This window comes from Heterodontus francisci, chromosome 23, assembly GCF_036365525.1.
Source record: "Heterodontus francisci isolate sHetFra1 chromosome 23, sHetFra1.hap1, whole genome shotgun sequence".
Classification (NCBI taxonomy): Eukaryota; Metazoa; Chordata; class Chondrichthyes; order Heterodontiformes; family Heterodontidae; genus Heterodontus; species Heterodontus francisci.
Window position 1 is genome coordinate 1240176 of NC_090393.1, and position 19027 is coordinate 1259202.

The 19027-nt window shown below is 45.3% G+C and overlaps 1 protein-coding gene across 1 annotated transcript in view; it reads left to right on the forward strand.

The window, feature by feature from the left end:
* Positions 1–19027, forward strand: part of ncor2 (nuclear receptor corepressor 2) — a 446529-nt gene that overhangs the window by 32559 nt on the left and 394943 nt on the right. Inside the window, exon 2 of the mRNA XM_068055641.1 lies at positions 10251–10438. Within this exon, the coding sequence (XP_067911742.1) occupies positions 10343–10438 (96 nt within the window). The 5' untranslated portion in view covers positions 10251–10342. The remainder of the gene's footprint in view (positions 1–10250; positions 10439–19027) is intronic.

A 19027-nucleotide genomic window follows, 5' to 3' on the forward strand; every position in this document is an offset into this window, starting at 1 on the left:
TTCTCTCTCTCTCTCTCTCTCTCCCCCGTCTCTCTCTCTCTCTCTCTCTTCTCTCTCTCTCCCCCCCCGTCTCTCTCTCTCTCTCTCTCTCTCTCTCCCCCCGTCTCTCTCTCTCTCTCTCTCTCTTTTCCCCCCTGGACACGAGCTCCAGTCTGGGAAAGGCCGCAGTGGGAATGGAGTTAGGGCGGACAGGAAGCTCAGCCGCGGGACCGCCGTCTTACTAAAGGAGCCAAAGCATCAGCAACATAAGCGTTGCCGCCATCTTGGTAAAGGAGGACATGCGCAGTGAAGGCACCGCCAGGTCAGGAAAGGAGCTGCAGCCGCTATCAGTCACTGAAGGATTTGATTCTGTTCTGGATTAGAACATAGAACATTACAGCGCAGTACAGGCCCTTCAGCCCTCGATGTTGCGCCGACCTGTGAAACCATCTGACCTACACTATTCCATTTTCATCCATATGTCTATCCAATGTCCACTTAAAATGCCCTTAAAGTTGGCGAGTCTACTACTGTTGCAGGCAGGGCGTTCCACGCCCCCACTACTCTCTGAGTAAAGAAACTACCTCTGACATCTGTCCTATATCTATCACCCCTCAACTTAAAGCTATGTCCCCTCGTGTTTGCCATCACCATCCGAGGAAAAAGACGCTCACTATCCACCCTATCTAACCCTCTGATTATCTTATATGTCTCTATTAAGTCACTCTCCTCCTCTCTTCTCTCCAACGAAAACAACCTCAAGTCCCTCAGCCTTTCCTCGTAAGACCTTCCTCCATACCAGGCAACATCCTAGTAAATCTCCTCTGCACCCTTTCCATAGCTTCCACATCCTTCCTATAATGCGGTGACCAGAACTGCACGCAATATTCCAGGTGCAGTCTCACCAGAGTTTTGTACAGCTGCAGCATGACCTCGTGGCTCCGAAACTCGATCCCCCTACTAATAAAAGCTAACACACCATATGCCTTCTTAACAGCCCTATTAACCTGGGTAGCAACTTTCAGGGATTTATGTACCTGGACACCAAGATCTCTCTGTTCATCTACACTACCAAGAATCTTCCATTAGCCCAGTACTCTGCATTCCTGTTACTCCTTCCAAAGTGAATCACCTCGCACTTTTCCGCATTAAACTCATTTGCCATCTCTCAGCCCAGCTCTGCAGCCTATCTATGTCCCTCTGTACCCTACAACACCCTTCGGCACTATCCACAACTCCACCGACCTTCGTGTCATCCGCAAATTTACTAACCCACCCTTCTACACCCTCTTCCAGGTCATTTATAAAAATGACAAACAGCAATGGCCCCAAAACAGATCCTTGCGGTACACCACTAGTAGCTAAACTCCAGGAATGAACATTTGCCATCAACCACCACCCTCTGTCTTCTTTCAGCTAGCCAATTTCTGATCCAAAGCTCTAAATCACCTTCAACCCCATACTTCCGTATTTTCTGCAATAGCCTACCGTGGGGAACCTTATCAAACGCCTTACTGAAATCCATATACACCACATCCACGGCTTTACCCTCATCCACCTGTTTGGTCACCTTCTCGAAAAACTCAATAAGGTTTGTGAGGCACGACCTACCCGTCACAAAACCGTGCTGACTATCGCTAATGAACTTATTCTTTTGAAGATGATTTATAAATCCTGTCTCTTATAACCTTTTCCAACATTTTACCCACAACCGAAGTAAGGCTCACAGGTCTATAATTACCAGGGCTGTTCCCCCCTGATTCTGTTCCCCGGCTCCGGATTCTGGTCCGGATTCTGATCCCCTGGTCCGGATTCTGGTCTGGAATCATGTTCCGCGGCTCTGGATTCTGTTCCCCGGCACCGGATTCTGGTCTGGATTCTGTTCCCCGGCTCTGGATTCTGTTCCCCGGCTCTGGATTCTCTGTTCCCCGGCTCTGGATTCTGTTCCCCGGCTCTGGATTCTGTTCCCCGGCTCTGGATTCTGTTCCCCGGCTCCGGATTCTGTTCTGGATTCTGTTCCCCGGATCCGGATTCTGTTCCAGATTCTGATTCCCTGGTCCGGATTCTGTTCCCCGGTTCCGGATTCTGTTCCCCGGCACTGGATTCTGGTCTGGATTCTGTTCGCCGGCTCTGGATTCTGTTCGCCGGCTCTGGATTCTGTTCGCCGGCTCTGGATTCTGTTCGCCGGCTCTGGATTCTGTTCCGGATTCTGATTCCCTGGTCCGGATTCTGATTCCCCGGGTCCGGATTCTGTTCCCCAGGTCTGGATTCTAGTCCGGATTCTGTTCCCTGGCTCCGGATTCTGTTCTGGATTCTGTTCCCCGGCTCCGGATTCTGTTCTGCATTCTGTTCCCCGGCTCCAGATTCTGGTCTGGATTCTGTTCGCCGGCTCTGGATTCTGATTCCCTGGTCCGGATTCTGATTCCCTGGTCCGGATTCTGATTCCCTGGTCCGGATTCTGATTCCCTGGGTCCGGATTCTGATTCCCTGGGTCCGGATTCTGATTCCCTGGGTCCGGATTCTGTTCCCAGGCTCCGGATTCTGGTCCGGATTCTGATTCCCTGGTCCGGATTCTGATTCCCTGGTCCGGATTCTGATTCCCTGGGTCCGGATTCTGTTCCCCAGGTCTGGATTCTAGTCCGGATTCTGTTCCCAGGCTCCGGATTCTGTTCCGGATTCTGTTCCCCGGGTCTGGATTTTGACCGGATTATGGTCCCCAGAGCCAGATTGTGGTCCGGGTTCTGGTCCCCGGGTGCGGATTCTCGTCCGGATTCTGGTCCCTGGGTCCGGATTGGCTCCGGATTCTGGTCCGACTTTTAGCCCCCGGACCCGTACTCTGTTCCGGATTCTGGTTCCTGGGCCGTATGTTGGACAATCCTGATGTAAAAGATTCCATGGCATTAATTTGAAGAAGAGCAGGGGAGTTCCCTGTTCTCTCTGCACCTTCATACCCCACCAGGATGGTTTGAGGGCTCTCCGCTTCTTCCTTGAACAGAGGCCCACCCAGTCCCCATCCAACAACACCCTCCTCCGCCTGGCTGAACTTGTTCTCACATTGAACAATTTCTCCTTCAACTCCACTCACTTCCTTCAGGTAAAAGGTGTTGCTATGGGTACCCGCATCGGTCCTAGTTATGCCTGTCTTTTTGTGGGATATGTCGAACCTTCCTTGTTCCAGTCCTACTCAGGCCCCCTCCCCCAACTCTTTTTCCGGTACATTGATGACTGTATCGGTGCAGTTTCCTGCTCCCCGCCCGAAATTGGAAAACATTATCAACTTTGCTTCTAATTTCCACCCTTTTCTCACCTTTACATGGTCCATCTCTGACACTTCCCTTCCTCGACTTCTCTGTCTCCATCTCTGGGGATAGGCTGTTCACTAATATCCATTATAAGCCCACCGACTCCCACAGCTACCTGGACTACACTTCTTCACACCCTACCTCCTGTAAGGACTCCATTCCATTCTCCCAGTTTCTCCGTCTCTGATGCATCTGCTCTGATGATGCTACCTTCCATGACAGCGCTTCCGATATGACCTCCTTTTTCCTCAACCGAGGATCCCCCCCCCCGCCTACTGTGGTTGACAGGGCCCTCAACCGTGTCCGGCCCATTTCCCGAACCTCTACCCTCACCCCTTCCCCTCCCTCCCAAAACCGTGACCGGGTTCCCCTTGTCCTCACTTTCCACCCCATCAGCCTCCATATCCAAAGGATCATCCTCCGCCATTTCCGCCACCTTCAGCGTGATGCCACTTCCAAACGCATCTTCCCCTCCCTTCCCCTGTCAGCATTCCGAAGGGATCGTTCCCTCTGCAACACCCTGGTCCAACTCCTCCATTACCCCCACCACCTCGTTCCCCTTCTCACGGCACCTTCCCCTGCAATCGCAGGAGGTGTAATACCTGCCCATTTACCTCCTCTCTCCTCACTATCCCAGGCCCCAAACACTCCTTTCAGGTGAAGCAGTGATTTACTTGTACTTCTTTCAATGTAGTATACTGTATTCGCTGCTCACAGTGTGGTCTCCTCTACATTGGGGAGACCAAACGCAGACTGGGTGACCGCTTTGCGGAACACCTCTGCTCAGTCTGCAAGCAGGACCCTGAGCTTCCGGTTGCTTGCCATTTCAACACTCCCCCCCTGTTCTCATGCTCACATCTCTGTCCTGGGATTGCTGCAGTGTTCCAGTGAACATCAACACAAGCTCGAGGAACAGCATCTCATTTATCGATTAGGCACACTACAGCCTGCCGGACTGAACATTGAGTTCAATAATTTCAGAGCATGACGGGCCCCCCATTTTACTTTTATTTTTAGTTATTTTTTGTGTCATTTTATTTTAGTTTCTACTGTGCCTACACACTTTGTACTTGTGGTTGTTCAATTTTCAGTCCGTTAACACCCTATCTGTACTAATACTTTGTCTTTCAACACACCATTAACATATTGTTTGCCTTTGCTGCATGACCTTCTGGTCAGTTATTCTGTGACCTTGTCCTATCTACACTTTCTCCTTTGTTATCTCTTGCCCCCACCCCCGCTTTACTTGCTTAAAAAATCTTTTACATTTCTTATATCTGCCAGTTCTGATGAAAGGTCACTGACCTGAAACGTTAAATCCACAGATGCTGCCAGACCTGCTGAGTATTTCCAGCATTTCTTGTTTTTATTTCAGATTTCCAGCATCTGCAGTATTTTGCTTTTATTTTTGAGTTACCCTCTGTATCCTGGCCAATATTTATCCTTCAATTACCATCACAAAAACAGATTATCTGGTCTGTCACACGTTGGTTGTGGGAGCTTGCTGTGCGCTTACCGGCTGTCCCATTTCCTACATTACAACGGTGACTACACTTCAAAACAAAAGTACTTCATTCGCTGTAAAGCGCTTTGCGATGCCTGGTGCTTGTGAAAGGTGCTACAGAAACACAAATCTTTTTTTCAAGGGAACATCAGTCATGTCAGATTTGCAGTTGGAGTCAGACAGAATAAAATGACTCCTGAACCTCTGGTAATCCTGTGAATCTAGATGGATCGGGTAGCCAGAGCTACATGGCCTGCCTTCCATTCCTACTGGCCTTCCAGGAAGTGCCAATGTTCAGTCGGAGAGAGACCGACGGCGTCAACTCCCTGACACTCTCCACATGCTGATATTCATAAAGAGGAAATGTCAGCTGTAGCTGAGTGGGTAGCAGTCTCTCCTCTTGAGTCTGAAGCTTGTGGGTTTATGTCCCACTTCAGAGATTTGAGCACATCTTCTCGGCTGAGCCATGCAGTGCAATACTGAGGGAACGCTGCAGTGACAGAGATGCCAGCTTTCAGATGAGATGTCAGACTGAAGCCCCGTCTGCCCCCTCAGTTGGATGTAAAGGATCTCACGCCCACTACTCAAAGAAGAGCAGAGGAGTGCACTCCAAAAAAAAATGTTTATCACTCTACTATTAGCTGGCCATTTATCTCATTGCTGCTTGTGAGACCTTGTGGTGGTCAGCTGACAATACAGTATATAGTACAATAACCAGTGCAGTATATACAGAACCTAATACAGTGTCCAGTGCATGTATACAGTACCTGTACAGTACCCAGTACAGTAGATACACTCCCTAGTAAAGTGTCCAGTGTAGTATATACAGTAACAGGTATGCTGCCCAGTGCAGTATTTCCAGCACCTGTACAGTACCCAGTACATTATATACAGTACCCGCTGCTGTATATGCAGTGTCCAGTGCCGAATATACAATACCAGTACAGTATGTACAGTACCTGGTACGTTACCCAGTTTATTAAATACAGTACCCATTATGGTACCTAATGCAGTATGTACAGAACCTGGTGCAGTATATTCAGTACCTGGTATAGTGCCCATTACAGTATCCAGTACAGTATTTACAGTACCCAGTAGAATATCCAGTGCAGTATATACAGTACCTGGTACATTGCCAGTGCAGTATATACAGTACCTGCTGCAGTATATACATTACCAGTACAGTGCCTAGTACGGTATATATAGTACCTTGTACAGTACCCAGTGCAGTATATACAGTACCCAGTACAGTGCCCTGTACAATATATACAGCATCCAGTATGGTGCCCAGTGCAGTATTTAGACTACCTGGTATGTTGCCCAGTGCTGCATATAGTGTACATGGTCCAGTACTTAGTACAGTATGCACTGTGCCCAGTACAGTATATACAGCACTTTTACAATACTAAGTACAGTATGTACAGTACACAGTAGAGTGCCCAGTTCATTATATACAGTACCTACTACAGTACCCAATGTAGTATATATAGTATCCAGTTAGGTTAGGTTAGGGGTTAAGTGATAAGCAGGGATCTAACTCTGGAAGTGAAAATTGAAGTAAGTGGACAAGTCGTGGAACAAGTGAAAAGGTTGACATACCTTGGGCAGATTATCAGACGATAGGAGATGTGACTGAGAGATCCAAAGGAGAATTGAGATAGCCAAGACCAGCTATTTCAGAATGAAGGAATAACATCAAAGAAACTGGCCCTGAATCTTAGGAAAAGAATGCTGAGATGCTACATTTTGCCATCTATGTTTATATGCCTCAGAAACATGGACAACAAACAAAATGACTGTTGATAAACTGAATGCATTCGAGATGTGGACATATCGGTGGATCTTCCACATATCCTACACAGCCAGACAGACTAATGAGGAAGTACTGGAAATGACTGGAGAAAAGAGGAAATTAATACATAACATCAAAGAGAGAAAGGTACAATACTTCGGTCACATCATTAGAGACAATTATTGGAAGGAAAGATTGACGGAAAACGTAGGGGAGGGAAGCCAAGGAGAAAATGGATAACGGATATAATGGACTGGATACAGTTGACCAATGTAGAATGTCTGAGGGCAGCACTGGACAGACAGAGGTGGAGATCCGTGGCAATCAACCTTCTGGATAGAAGATGACACCAACAGATGAACAGTATGCAGTACCGTATCCAGTGCAGTATATACAGTATCCAGTGCGGTATATACAGTATCCAGTGCGGTATATACAGTATCCAGTGCGGTATATACAGTATCCAGTGCAGTATATACAGTATCCAGTGTAGTATATACAATATCCAGTGTAGTATATTCAGTATCCAGTGCAGTATAGTCAGTATCCAGTGCAGTATAGTCAGTATCCAGTGCAGTATAGTCAGTATCCAGTGCAGTATAGTCAGTATCCAGTGTAGTATATTCAGTATCCAGTGCAGTATATACAATATCCAGTGCAGTATATACAGTATCCAGTGCAGTATAGTCAGTGTCCAGTGCAGTATAGTCAGTGTCCAGTGCAGTATAGTCAGTATCCAGTGCAGTATAGTCAGTATCCAGTGCAGTATAGTCAGTATCCAGTGCAGTATATTCAGTGTCCAGTGCAGTATAGTCAGTGTCCAGTGCAGTATAGTCAGTGTCCAGTGCAGTATAGTCAGTGTCCAGTGCAGTATAGTCAGTGTCCAGTGCAGTATAGTCAGTGTCCAGTGCAGTATAGTCAGTGTCCAGTGCAGTATAGTCAGTGTCCAGTGCAGTATAGTCAGTGTCCAGTGCAGTATAGTCAGTGTCCAGTGCAGTATAGTCAGTGTCCAGTGCAGTATAGTCAGTGTCCAGTGCAGTATAGTCAGTGTCCAGTGCAGTATAGTCAGTGTCCAGTGCAGTATAGTCAGTGTCCAGTGCAGTATAGTCAGTGTCCAGTGCAGTATAGTCAGTGTCCAGTGCAGTATAGTCAGTGTCCAGTGCAGTATAGTCAGTGTCCAGTGCAGTATAGTCAGTATCCAGTGCAGTATAGTCAGTATCCAGTGCAGTATAGTCAGTATCCAGTGCAGTATAGTCAGTATCCAGTGCAGTATATACAATATCCAGTGCAGTATAGTCAGTATCCAGTGCAGTATAGTCAGTATCCAGTGCAGTATATTCAGTATCCAGTGCAGTATATACAGTATCCAGTGCAGTATATACAGTATCCAGTGCAGTATATACAGTATCCAGTGCAGTATATTCAGTATCCAGTGCAGTATATTCAGTATCCAGTGTAGTATATTCAGTATCCAGTGCAGTATATTCAGTATCCAGTGCAGTATATACAATATCCAGTGCAGTATATTCAGTATCCAGTGCAGTATATTCAGTATCCAGTGCAGTATATTCAGTATCCAGTGCAGTATATACAGTATCCAGTGCAGTATATACAGTATCCAGTGCAGTATATTCAGTATCCAGTGCAGTATATTCAGTATCCAGTGCAGTATATTCAGTATCCAGTGCAGTATATTCAGTATCCAGTGCAGTATAGTCAGTATCCAGTGCAGTATAGTCAGTATCCAGTGCAGTATATTCAGTATCCAGTGCAGTATATTCAGTATCCAGTGCAGTATATTCAGTATCCAGTGCAGTATATTCAGTATCCAGTGCAGTATATTCAGTATCCAGTGCAGTATATACAATATCCAGTGCAGTATAGTCAGTATCCAGTGCAGTATATTCAGTATCCAGTGCAGTATATTCAGTACCCTGTACCATACCCAGTGCTGTATCTATGGTACCCAGTGCAGTATAAACAGTACCCTGTGTAGTATATACGGTACTGAAGAAGGGTCACTGACCCGAAACGTTAACTCTGCTTCTCTTTCCACAGATGCTGCCAGACCTGCTGAGTAATTCCAGCATTTCTTGTTTTTGTTTGTGTGTAGTATATACGGTACCCAGTATCATATACCTTAGAGTGCTATTTGAAGAATGCTGGTGAATGTCCTGCCCTTCCACACCGTTGGATGTTTATGATGAGTTTTTTTGATTTGGAGATTGAGTCATTTACAGCGTAGAAGGAGGTCATTTGGCCCATTGAGTCCATGCTGGCTCTCCACAGAGCAATCCAGTCAGTTCCACTCCCCCGCTCGATCCCTGTAACCCTGCAAGTTTATTTCTGTCAAGTGCCCATCCAATTTCCTTTTGAGGTCAGTGATTGTCTTTGCTTCTATCACCCTCGTGGGCAGCAAGTTCCCGGTTATTACCACTCACTGCGTAAAACGTTCCTCACATTCCTCCTGCATCTCTTGCCAAAAACCTTCAATCTGAGTCCCCTAGTCCTTGTACCATTTGATAATGGAAACAGCTTTTCCTTGTCTCACTTACTTAAGCCTGTCATAATCTTGTACACCTCGATCAAATCTCCCCTCAATCTCCTTTGTTCTAAGGAGAACAACCCCAACTTCTCCAACCTAACCTAGTAACTAAAATCCTCCATCCCTGGAACCATTCTGGTAAATCTCTTCTGCACCCTCTCAAGGACCCTCATCCTTCCTAAAGTGTGGTGACCAGAACTGGATGCAATACTCTAGTTGGGGCCAAACCAGAGCTTTATAAAGGTTCAGCATAACTTCCCTGCTTTTGTACTCAATGCCTCTATTTATGAAGCCCAAGATCCCAAATGCTTTACTAACCACTCTCTCAATATGTCCTGCCACCTTCAAAGATCGATGCACATACACCCCCAGGTCCCTCTGTTCCTGCACACTCTTTTGAACTGTGCCATTAAGTATATATTGCCTCTCCCTATTCCTTCTGCCAAAATGCATCACCTGGGCTGGGTGTTTAGAGTGGACGTTTAAGGTGGAATTTTGGGCTGTCTGTTTAACTCTATTCTGCATTGCTGTGAGCTGTCAAATCTGAGCAATAGCCATTTCAGCATCGTAATAAAATCCCTTTCATTTATATCTTCCTGTGTTGTAGTGTATTGTAACCAATTTTATAAACTGTTTGGTTTGAAGCAGCCTAATCGGTTAACTTATTGCAGCCAGTTGAGGGGTTGCAGGTGTAAATGATTCTTTAGAAATTGGAAATGTTTATTGTCATTTAGTGACTCATGCTGAAAATATTCAGAGCAAATGGTTGGGCCTTTCTGCTGGCTCATTCTTGCTCTGCTTCAAAATATGAAATATACGGCTCTGATCAGATAATGTGTAGAGAGCAACAGGGATGGATTTTCTTGAGAAAGGTTGCAGCAAATTTAAACCATTCAGCACTAGGTTCTGGTGGTGTCTAAATAGAGATCCATGAAATAAAACCAAGGTGATATTTTGGCAGTATTTAGGTCTCAGTTTGTAACTGAGTCAAGTATTGACTGAAAATAAAAATATTTTCTGATCATTTTGACAAGGCCTTCTGTTTATTATTATGCATTTGTGCAGAATTCATGCCATGCTTTGATTAAAGAGAGATTCCGTTTTTCTTTTCATGTGTTCTTTTTACAGAGTTTGGTTGTGGTTGTCAGGATCCCAATGCAACTAACTCCAGGGATTTCTTCCTTCACTAAATAGAAGTGGGAGGACGTGTGATTTGGACGATGTCTAGCTCGAGTCAGTCTGTAACGCAGAACAAGCCGCAAAGATTCCCTGCTCACACTCTGCCATTTGCACTCCATTTACCCAGGTCACACACGGTAAGTAGTGCCACTGCTGCATTATCATCACTATTACACTTCTGGTGTTTTGGTAAAAGTTTCTTTTGGCTTTTAAGTTAATTTCAATGCAAATTGGAAACTACCAGTGTGGTTGGATAATAATATTGGAGATGGAGACTGTAATCAGAGAGAGACAACACAGATAAATATCAGTACTAGAGAAAACTTTGTTATACTTAGATTGGACGCAACCTGAAGTCACATTTACTGGACATGAGATGCCGATTAAACCTAGATCATGAGGTGATTTGTGACTACCTTTAAAGTTTCTGAACCAATCAGCTTTTTAATTTAAAGGAAGTTTTTACAACCAACAGAAAATGATTGTTGTTTGCTTATTGCCTTCTACTGTTCATCCATACCCTTTCCCACTTTATGTTGAAGTGCTTTAGTCTCTCTCTTTACATATCCCAATATACAGAACATTTCCTTGACAGGAGAGCAGAGGCCGAGCCTTTGAGTCGTCATGGCTGCTTTTGATCCTGCTCCCAATGTGCTGGAGCATCAATTCGCAAACCAGGGTCTCAGTTGTCAGATTCCTAGATTTCTCGGTATTTGTTTTCACAGAGGTGTGAGTGAGATTTGCACAAATTGAGGGAGGCCTGAATGAGGATTGAGTTGAATGATTAGGGTTAAATGATAATTGCACAAATTGATATAGGGTTGAGTAAGAATGGCATGGTTCAGTTTTGAGGCAGATGAGATCTGTGGAGAACTGCCTCAGCATCACTCATTGTATTGCTGTGATAGACTTGCTGATTGGAAACATCCTATGCTTAGATTAATGGAGGAGAAGCTTCATTTGTATCACTCGCAACATACCAACTCATCACCTAGCATCCTGTATCACCAAACATACCATATCATCACCTAGTGTCCTGGATCACCAAACATACCATATCATCACCTAGTGTCCTGTATCACCAAACATACCATATCATCACCTAGCGTCCTGTATCACCAAACATACCACATCATCACCTAGTGTCCTGTATCACCAAACATACCATATCATCACCTAGTGTCCTGTATCACCAAACATACCACATCATCACCTAGTGTCCTGTATCACCAAACATACCATATCATCACCTAGTGTCCTGGATCACCAAACATACCACATCATCACCTAGTGTCCTGTATCACCAAATATACCATATCATCACCTAGTGTCCTGTATCACCAAACATACCATATCATCACCTAGTGTCCTGGATCACCAAACATACCATATCATCACCTAGTGTCCTGTATCACCAAACATACCACATCATCACCTAGTGTCCTGGATCACCAAACATACCACATCATCACCTAGTGTCCTGTATCACCAAACATACCACATCATCACCTAGTGTCCTGGATCACCAAACATACCGTATCATCACCTAGTGTCCTGTATCACCAAACATACCGTATCATCACCTAGTGTCCTGTATCACCAAACATACCACATCATCACCTGGCGTCCTGTATCACCAAACATACCACATCATCACCTGGCGTCCTGTATCACCAAACATACCACATCATCACCTGGCGTCCTGTATCACCAAACATACCACATCATCACCTAGCGTCCTGTATCACCAAACATACCACATCATCACCTGGCGTCCTGTATCACCAAACATACCACATCATCACCTAGCGTCCTGTATCACCAAACATACCACATCATCACCTGGCGTCCTGTATCACCAAACATACCACATCATCACCTAGCGTCCTGTATCACCAAACATACCACATCATCACCTGGCGTCCTGTATCACCAAACATACCATATCATCACCTAGCGTCCTGTATCACCAAACATACCGTATCATCACCTAGCGTCCTGTATCACCAAACATACCGTATCATCACCTAGCGTCCTGTATCACCAAACATACCGTATCATCACCTAGCGTCCTGTATCACCAAACATACCACATCATCACCTAGTGTCCTGGATCACCAAACATACCACATCATCACCTAGTGTCCTGGATCACCAAACATACCGTATCATCACCTCGTGTCCTGGATCACCAAACATACCACATCATCACCTAGTGTCCTGTATCACCAAACATACCACATCATCACCTAGTGTCCTGGATCACCAAACATACCACATCATCACCTAGTGTCCTGTATCACCAAACATACCATATCATCACCTAGTGTCCTGGATCACCAAACATACCACATCATCACCTAGTGTCCTGGATCACCAAACATACCACATCATCACCTAGTGTCCTGGATCACCAAACATACCATATCATCACCTAGTGTCCTGTATCACCAAACATACCATATCATCACCTAGTGTCCTGTATCACCAAACATACCACATCATCACCTAGTGTCCTGTATCACCAAACATACCACATCATCACCTAGTGTCCTGTATCACCAAACATACCACATCATCACCTAGTGTCCTGGATCACCAAACATACCATATCATCACCTAGTGTCCTGGATCACCAAACATACCACATCATCACCTAGTGTCCTGGATCACCAAACATACCACATCATCACCTAGTGTCCTGTATCACCAAACATACCATATCATCACCTAGTGTCCTGTATCACCAAACATACCACATCATCACCTAGTGTCCTGGATCACCAAACATACCACATCATCACCTAGTGTCCTGTATCACCAAACATACCACATCATCACCTAGTGTCCTGGATCACCAAACATACCACATCATCACCTAGTGTCCTGGATCACCAAACATACCATATCATCACCTAGTGTCCTGGATCACCAAACATACCACATCATCACCTGGCGTCCTGTATCACCAAACATACCATATCATCACCTAGTGTCCTGTATCACCAAACATACCATATCATCACCTAGTGTCCTGGATCACCAAACATACCGTATCATCACCTAGTGTCCTGTATCACCAAACATACCACATCATCACCCAGTGTCCTGTATCACCAAACATACCATATCATCACCTAGTGTCCTGTATCACCAAACATACCATATCATCACCTAGTGTCCTGGATCACCAAACATACCACATCATCACCTAGTGTCCTGTATCACCAAACATACCATATCATCACCTAGTGTCCTGTATCACCAAACATACCATATCATCACCTAGTGTCCTGTATCACCAAACATACCATATCATCACCTAGTGTCCTGGATCACCAAACATACCACATCATCACCTAGTGTCCTGTATCACCAAACATACCGTATCATCACCTAGCGTCCTGTATCACCAAACATACCATATCATCACCTAGTGTCCTGTATCACCAAACATACCACATCATCACCTAGTGTCCTGGATCACCAAACATACCACATCATCACCTAGTGTCCTGGATCACCAAACATACCACATCATCACCTAGTGTCCTGTATCACCAAACATACCACATCATCACCTAGTGTCCTGGATCACCAAACATACCACATCATCACCTAGTGTCCTGTATCACCAAACATACCACATCATCACCCAGTGTCCTGTATCACCAAACATACCATATCATCACCTAGTGTCCTGTATCACCAAACATACCATATCATCACCTAGTGTCCTGGATCACCAAACATACCACATCATCACCCAGCGTCCTGTATCACCAAACATACCATATCATCACCCAGCGTCCTGTATCACCAAACATACCACATCATCACCTAGTGTCCTGTATCACCAAACATACCACATCATCACCTAGTGTCCTGTATCACCAAACATACCACATCATCACCTAGTGTCCTGTATCACCAAACATACCACATCATCACCTAGTGTCCTGGATCACCAAACATACCACATCATCACCTAGTGTCCTGGATCACCAAACATACCATATCATCACCTAGTGTCCTGGATCACCAAACATACCACATCATCACCTAGTGTCCTGTATCACCAAACATACCACATCATCACCTAGTGTCCTGGATCACCAAACATACCATATCATCACCTAGTGTCCTGTATCACCAAACATACCATATCATCACCTAGTGTCCTGTATCACCAAACATACCACATCATCACCTAGTGTCCTGGATCACCAAACATACCACATCATCACCTAGTGTCCTGTATCACCAAACATACCACATCATCACCTAGTGTCCTGGATCACCAAACATACCATATCATCACCTAGTGTCCTGTATCACCAAACATACCATATCATCACCTAGTGTCCTGTATCACCAAACATACCATATCATCACCTAGTGTCCTGTATCACCAAACATACCATATCATCACCTAGTGTCCTGGATCACCAAACATACCATATCATCACCTAGTGTCCTGGATCACCAAACATACCACATCATCACCTAGTGTCCTGTATCACCAAAGATACCACATCATCACCTAGCGTCCTGGATCACCAAACATACCGTATCATCACCTAGCGTCCTGTATCACCAAACATACCGTATCATCACCTAGCGTCCTGGATCACCAAACATACCGTATCATCACCTAGCGTCCTGGATCACCAAACATACCGTATCACCACCTAGCGTCCTAAATCACCAAACATACCGTATCACCAAACATACCGTATCACCACCTAGCGTCCTGTATCACCAAACATACCGTATCATCACCTAGCGTCCTGGATCACCAAACATACCGTATCATCACCTAGCGTCCTGGATCACCAAACATACCGTATCATCACCTAGCGTCCTGGATCACCAAACATACCGTATCATCACCTAGCGTCCTGGATCACCAAACATACCGTATCATCACCTAGCGTCCTGGATCACCAAACATACCGTATCACCACCTAGCGTCCTGTATCACCAAACATACCGTATCACCAAACATACCGTATCATCACCTAGCGTCCTGTATCACCAAACATACCGTATCATCACCTAGCGTCCTGTATCACCAAACATACCGTATCATCACCTAGCGTCCTGTATCACCAAACATACCGTATCATCACCTAGCGTCCTGTATCACCAAACATACCGTATCATCACCTAGCGTCCTGTATCACCAAACATACCGTATCATCACCTAGCGTCCTGGATCACCAAACATACCGTATCACCAAACATACCGTATCATCACCTAGCGTCCTGTATCACCAAACATACCGTATCACCACCTAGCGTCCTGTATCACCAAACATACCGTATCATCACCTAGCGTCCTGGATCACCAAACATACCGTATCATCACCTAGCGTCCTGGATCACCAAACATACCGTATCATCACCTAGCGTCCTGGATCACCAAACATACCGTATCACCACCTAGCGTCCTGTATCACCAAACATACCGTATCACCAAACATACCGTATCATCACCTAGCGTCCTGTATCACCAAACATACCGTATCACCAAACATACCGTATCATCACCTAGCGTCCTGGATCACCAAACATACCGTATCATCACCTAGCGTCCTGGATCACCAAACATACCGTATCATCACCTAGCGTCCTGGATCACCAAACATACCGTATCATCACCTAGCGTCCTGGATCACCAAACATACCGTATCATCACCTAGTGTCCTGGATCACCAAACATACCGTATCATCACCTAGCGTCCTGGATCACCAAACATACCGTATCATCACCTAGCGTCCTGGATCACCAAACATACCGTATCACCACCTAGCGTCCTGTATCACCAAACATACCGTATCACCAAACATACCGTATCATCACCTAGCGTCCTGTATCACCAAACATACCGTATCATCACCTAGCGTCCTGTATCACCAAACATACCGTATCATCACCTAGCGTCCTGGATCACCAAACATACCGTATCATCACCTAGCGTCCTGGATCACCAAACATACCGTATCATCACCTAGCGTCCTGGATCACCAAACATACCGTATCACCACCTAGCGTCCTGTATCACCAAACATACCGTATCACCAAACATACCGTATCATCACCTAGCGTCCTGGATCACCAAACATACCGTATCATCACCTAGCGTCCTGGATCACCAAACATACCAACTCATCACCTAGCATCCTGTATCACCAAACATACCGTATCATCACCTAGCGTCCTGGATCACCAAACATACCGTATCATCACCTAGCGTCCTGGATCACCAAACATACCGTATCATCACCTAGTGTCCTGGATCACCAAACATACCGTATCATCACCTAGCGTCCTGGATCACCAAACATACCGTATCATCACCTAGCGTCCTGGATCACCAAACATACCGTATCACCACCTAGCGTCCTGTATCACCAAACATACCGTATCACCAAACATACCGTATCATCACCTAGCGTCCTGTATCACCAAACATACCGTATCATCACCTAGCGTCCTGTATCACCAAACATACCGTATCATCACCTAGCGTCCTGTATCACCAAACATACCGTATCATCACCTAGCGTCCTGTATCACCAAACATACCGTATCATCACCTAGCGTCCTGGATCACCAAACATACCGTATCATCACCTAGCGTCCTGGATCACCAAACATACCGTATCATCACCTAGCGTCCTGTATCACCAAACATACCGTATCATCACCTAGCGTCCTGGATCACCAAACATACCGTATCATCACCTAGTGTCCTGTATCACCAAACATACCGTATCATCACCTAGCGTCCTGGATCACCAAACATACCGTATCATCACCTAGTGTCCTGTATCACCAAACATACCGTATCATCACCTAGTGTCCTGTATCACCAAACATACCGTATCATCACCTAGCGTCCTGTATCACCAAACATACCACATCATCACCTAGTGTCCTGGATCACCAAACATACCACATCATCACCTAGTGTCCTGTATCACCAAACATACCATATCATCACCTGGCGTCCTGTATCACCAAACATACCACATCATCACCTAGTGTCCTGTATCACCAAACATACCATATCATCACCTAGTGTCCTGTATCACCAAACATACCATATCATCACCTAGTGTCCTGTATCACCAAACATACCATATCATCACCTGGCGTCCTGTATCACCAAACATACCACATCATCACCTAGTGTCCTGTATCACCAAACATACCATATCATCACCTAGTGTCCTGTATCACCAAACATACCATATCATCACCTAGTGTCCTGTATCACCAAACATACCATATCATCACCTAGTGTCCTGGATCACCAAACATACCACATCATCACCTAGTGTCCTGTATCACCAAACATACCGTATCATCACCTAGCGTCCTGTATCACCAAACATACCGTATCATCACCTAGTGTCCTGTATCACCAAACATACCACATCATCACCTAGTGTCCTGTATCACCAAACATACCACATCATCACCTAGTGTCCTGGATCACCAAACATACCACATCATCACCTAGTGTCCTGGATCACCAAACATACCACATCATCACCTAGTGTCCTGGATCACCAAACATACCACATCATCACCTAGTGTCCTGTATCACCAAACATACCACATCATCACCCAGTGTCCTGTATCACCAAACATACCATATCATCACCTAGTGTCCTGTATCACCAAACATACCATATCATCACCTAGTGTCCTGGATCACCAAACATACCACATCATCACCCAGCGTCCTGTATCACCAAACATACCATATCATCACCCAGCGTCCTGTATCACCAAACATACCACATCATCACCTAGTGTCCTGTATCACCAAACATACCACATCATCACCTAGTGTCCTGTATCACCAAACATACCACATCATCACCTAGTGTCCTGTATCACCAAACATACCACATCATCACCTAGTGTCCTGGATCACCAAACATACCACATCATCACCTAGTGTCCTGGATCACCAAACATACCATATCATCACCTAGTGTCCTGGATCACCAAACATACCACATCATCACCTAGTGTCCTGTATCACCAAACATACCACATCATCACCTAGTGTCCTGGATCACCAAACATACCACATCATCACCTAGTGTCCTGTATCACCAAACATACCACATCATCACCTAGTGTCCTGTATCACCAAACATACCACATCATCACCTAGTGTCCTGTATCACCAAACATACCATATCATCACCTAGTGTCCTGTATCACCAAACATACCATATCATCACCTAGTGTCCTGTATCACCAAACATACCATATCATCACCTAGTGTCCTGGATCACCAAACATACCATATCATCACCTAGTGTCCTGGATCACCAAACATACCACATCATCACCTAGTGTCCTGTATCACCAAAGATACCGTATCATCACCTAGCGTCCTGGATCACCAAACATACCGTATCATCACCTAGCGTCCTGTATCACCAAACATACCGTATCATCACCTAGCGTCCTGGATCACCAAACATACCGTATCATCACCTAGCGTCCTGGATCACCAAACATACCGTATCACCACCTAGCGTCCTGTATCACCAAACATACCGTATCACCAAACATACCGTATCATCACCTAGCGTCCTGTATCACCAAACATACCGTATCATCACCTAGCGTCCTGTATCACCAAACATACCGTATCACCACCTAGCGTCCTGTATCACCAAACATACCGTATCAT